Source organism: Capra hircus, chromosome 3 (genome assembly GCF_001704415.2).
Source record: "Capra hircus breed San Clemente chromosome 3, ASM170441v1, whole genome shotgun sequence".
Classification (NCBI taxonomy): domain Eukaryota; kingdom Metazoa; phylum Chordata; class Mammalia; order Artiodactyla; family Bovidae; genus Capra; species Capra hircus.
Window position 1 is genome coordinate 270224 of NC_030810.1, and position 2240 is coordinate 272463.

At 42.8% G+C, this 2240-nt stretch overlaps 1 protein-coding gene across 2 annotated transcripts; it reads right to left on the minus strand.

The window, feature by feature from the left end:
- LOC102182746 (small proline-rich protein 2E-like) lies at nt 255-2015 on the minus strand. 2 transcript variants are annotated; one of them, XR_001917178.1, is made up of 2 exons: nt 1892-2015; nt 255-936 (listed from the first exon to the last, which is right to left on the minus strand). XR_001917178.1 is itself a non-coding variant. In XM_018039645.1 (2 exons), exon 2 carries the CDS (start codon nt 915-917, stop codon nt 675-677), a length of 243 nt encoding a protein of 80 aa, XP_017895134.1. In that variant the 5' UTR covers nt 918-936; nt 1817-1924; the 3' UTR covers nt 255-674. The 2 variants fall into 2 exon arrangements, 1 of the variants encoding a protein (XP_017895134.1); XM_018039645.1 differs by having other exon boundaries at nt 1817-1924.

Here is a 2240-nt window from a genome sequence, read left to right on the forward strand (position 1 = left end):
TTTTTATGCCTCAGACAAGTTTGCAATGTAAATAAGACTCTCCCTACATTTTAACAAAGGGACTATAAACCTAAGGAGTTCAAAGAATTTGACCATAAAATTAATCAAGTAATAACTAAGAAAATAATATAGATTGAAATTATATAGAAATGATTGTTAACAGCATGGCAAGGTTCAGATAACACTGATTGTGGGAGCCTAAAATTTGGCATCAAAGTAGGATGTAAACAAACCAAGATGATGATATGATACTATTAAAAGCAGGCTTTTAAAGAAAGAAAACATTTTTACTACCACACAAAGGAATTGTAGTTTACTCAGGAAGTAGAGGATAAGTAACAATTGCCCAGCTGATAGAAACCCGTCCCCAGGTGACAGACACAGAATATAGGGAAAGAGTCCCTTGATGGTGCCCAGGAGGAGAGATGTTGCTCTTCCCTCTGAAGTGCTGTGATGCTTTCTCAGTTACCTTCCCAGGGGGAAGTGGTGCAGCAGCCTCAGGAAGGAAATATCTCTGGCTGTGAGGAGTCATCTCAGGTGTATTGCAGGCGGAAATGTGGAGAAGCTTCTTCCATATCCATGATAGGATTTGAAGAGAAGATGAAGGTGGAGCTGTGGAGCTGGGTGAGTCGACTGTCCTCATCCTTTCCTGATCCGGATAAAAGCTGATGCTTCTACTTGCTTTTGGGTGGGCACTTCTGCTGGCATTGTTGGGGAGGTGGCACAGGAGGACATTTTTGCTGGCACTTTGGAGGTGGGCAGGGCTCAGGGCACTTTGGAGGTGGGCATGGCTCAGGGCACTTTGGAGGTGGGCAGGGCTCAGGGCACTTGGGTGGGCAGGGCTCAGGGCACTTGGGGGAGCACACTACTGGAGGTGGCTGGCAGGGCTGCTTGCACTGCTGCTGCTGATAAGACATCTTTCTGGAGTCTTAGAATCTGAAAGAAATTAAATGACAGTGTTCACAACAAGGAACTCCTACAGAGGGACATGGCAAAAATTGTGTAATACCATCAGACAGAATCTCTCCAGTCTCTAAGAATGCCCTTTAAACTCTTCAACTTCTTTTAACAAATTTCTGGCTACTCCCTCCTTAGAAAATTGTTTCATTAGCCCAGAAAAAGTCTTCACTTTATCATACAATGTTTTAAAAAATATTTTTGTTTAAAACACACAAGCAATTTTTTGTTTTATTTTATTTTGTTTTCAGGAAAACAGCATTTTCAGGAAAAGCCATCACAAGTTCTAAAATCCTGGGCAAGCTCACAAGCAATTCTTATCTTTATTATCTCTCATGAGGTCCCAACATAATAACTTGTGTACAGTGCAAAGGGTCATCAGGAAGGACACAGGACCTCATATCTTTTAAGATAAAGGCTTCTGAAATTATAGCAGAGGGACACCAGGAAGATACAAAAACAGAAAAAATACTTTTTCTTTCCCTTTTCATGTCAAAGATTTCCTACTAATTTACAGTTCAATAGGGTAATTCAAACTATGTACCAGAAACTTAATAAATACAGTATACCACTGTGCCCAAATTCCCATCCAATGAAAGTGAAAAGTGAAATTCGCTCAGTAGTGTCTGACTCTTTGTGACCCCATGAACTGTAGCCTGCCAGGTTCCTCTGTCTATGGAATTCTCCAGGCAAGAATGCTGGAGTGGGCTGCTGTTCCCTGCTCCAGGGGATCTTCCTGAGCCAGGAATGGAACCCAGGTCTCTCACATTGCAGGCAGATTCTTTGCCATTTGAGCCACCAGGGAAACCCTCCCATCCAATAAGTACCATTAAACACTTGATCATAACTTTGGACCCACCAAATTTGCTGCCTCCAGCATAAATTCAATATTCTGGAGCCCAAGAACAAAGGTGAACTGAAGAATCAGACTCACCAGTTTCTCCAAAGTCTATCAGGACTTGAGTAGCAGGAGGATGGCACTGGTGCAACAGAGGGCCTTTTTATTGGGGCTTGCTGCCCCACCAAGGGGAAGTGGAGCTACCAAAACTGGTCCAGTCATTTCCCAACCAAAATGCAAATCCATCCATAACTGGCTTGACAGGGACTCTGAAAAGAGGAAATGTCCTGCTCCAAGATCTCCTCACTGGATTATGTTCTCATGACTCACAGAGTTCCTGCCTTAGCTCTCAGTTTCAGGGGTTTATGACAGAGGGAGGATTTGGAGAGTTCTCTAATTTGTACTCAAAAGCTCCCTTTCTTAATTGGGGAATATGACTCTTTTC

What these genes read in the sequence shown, in the direction of transcription:
- LOC102182746 (XM_018039645.1), bottom strand. Translation starts at nt 917, where the DNA reads ATGTCTTATCAGCAGCAGCAGTGCAAGCAGCCCTGCCAGCCACCTCCA.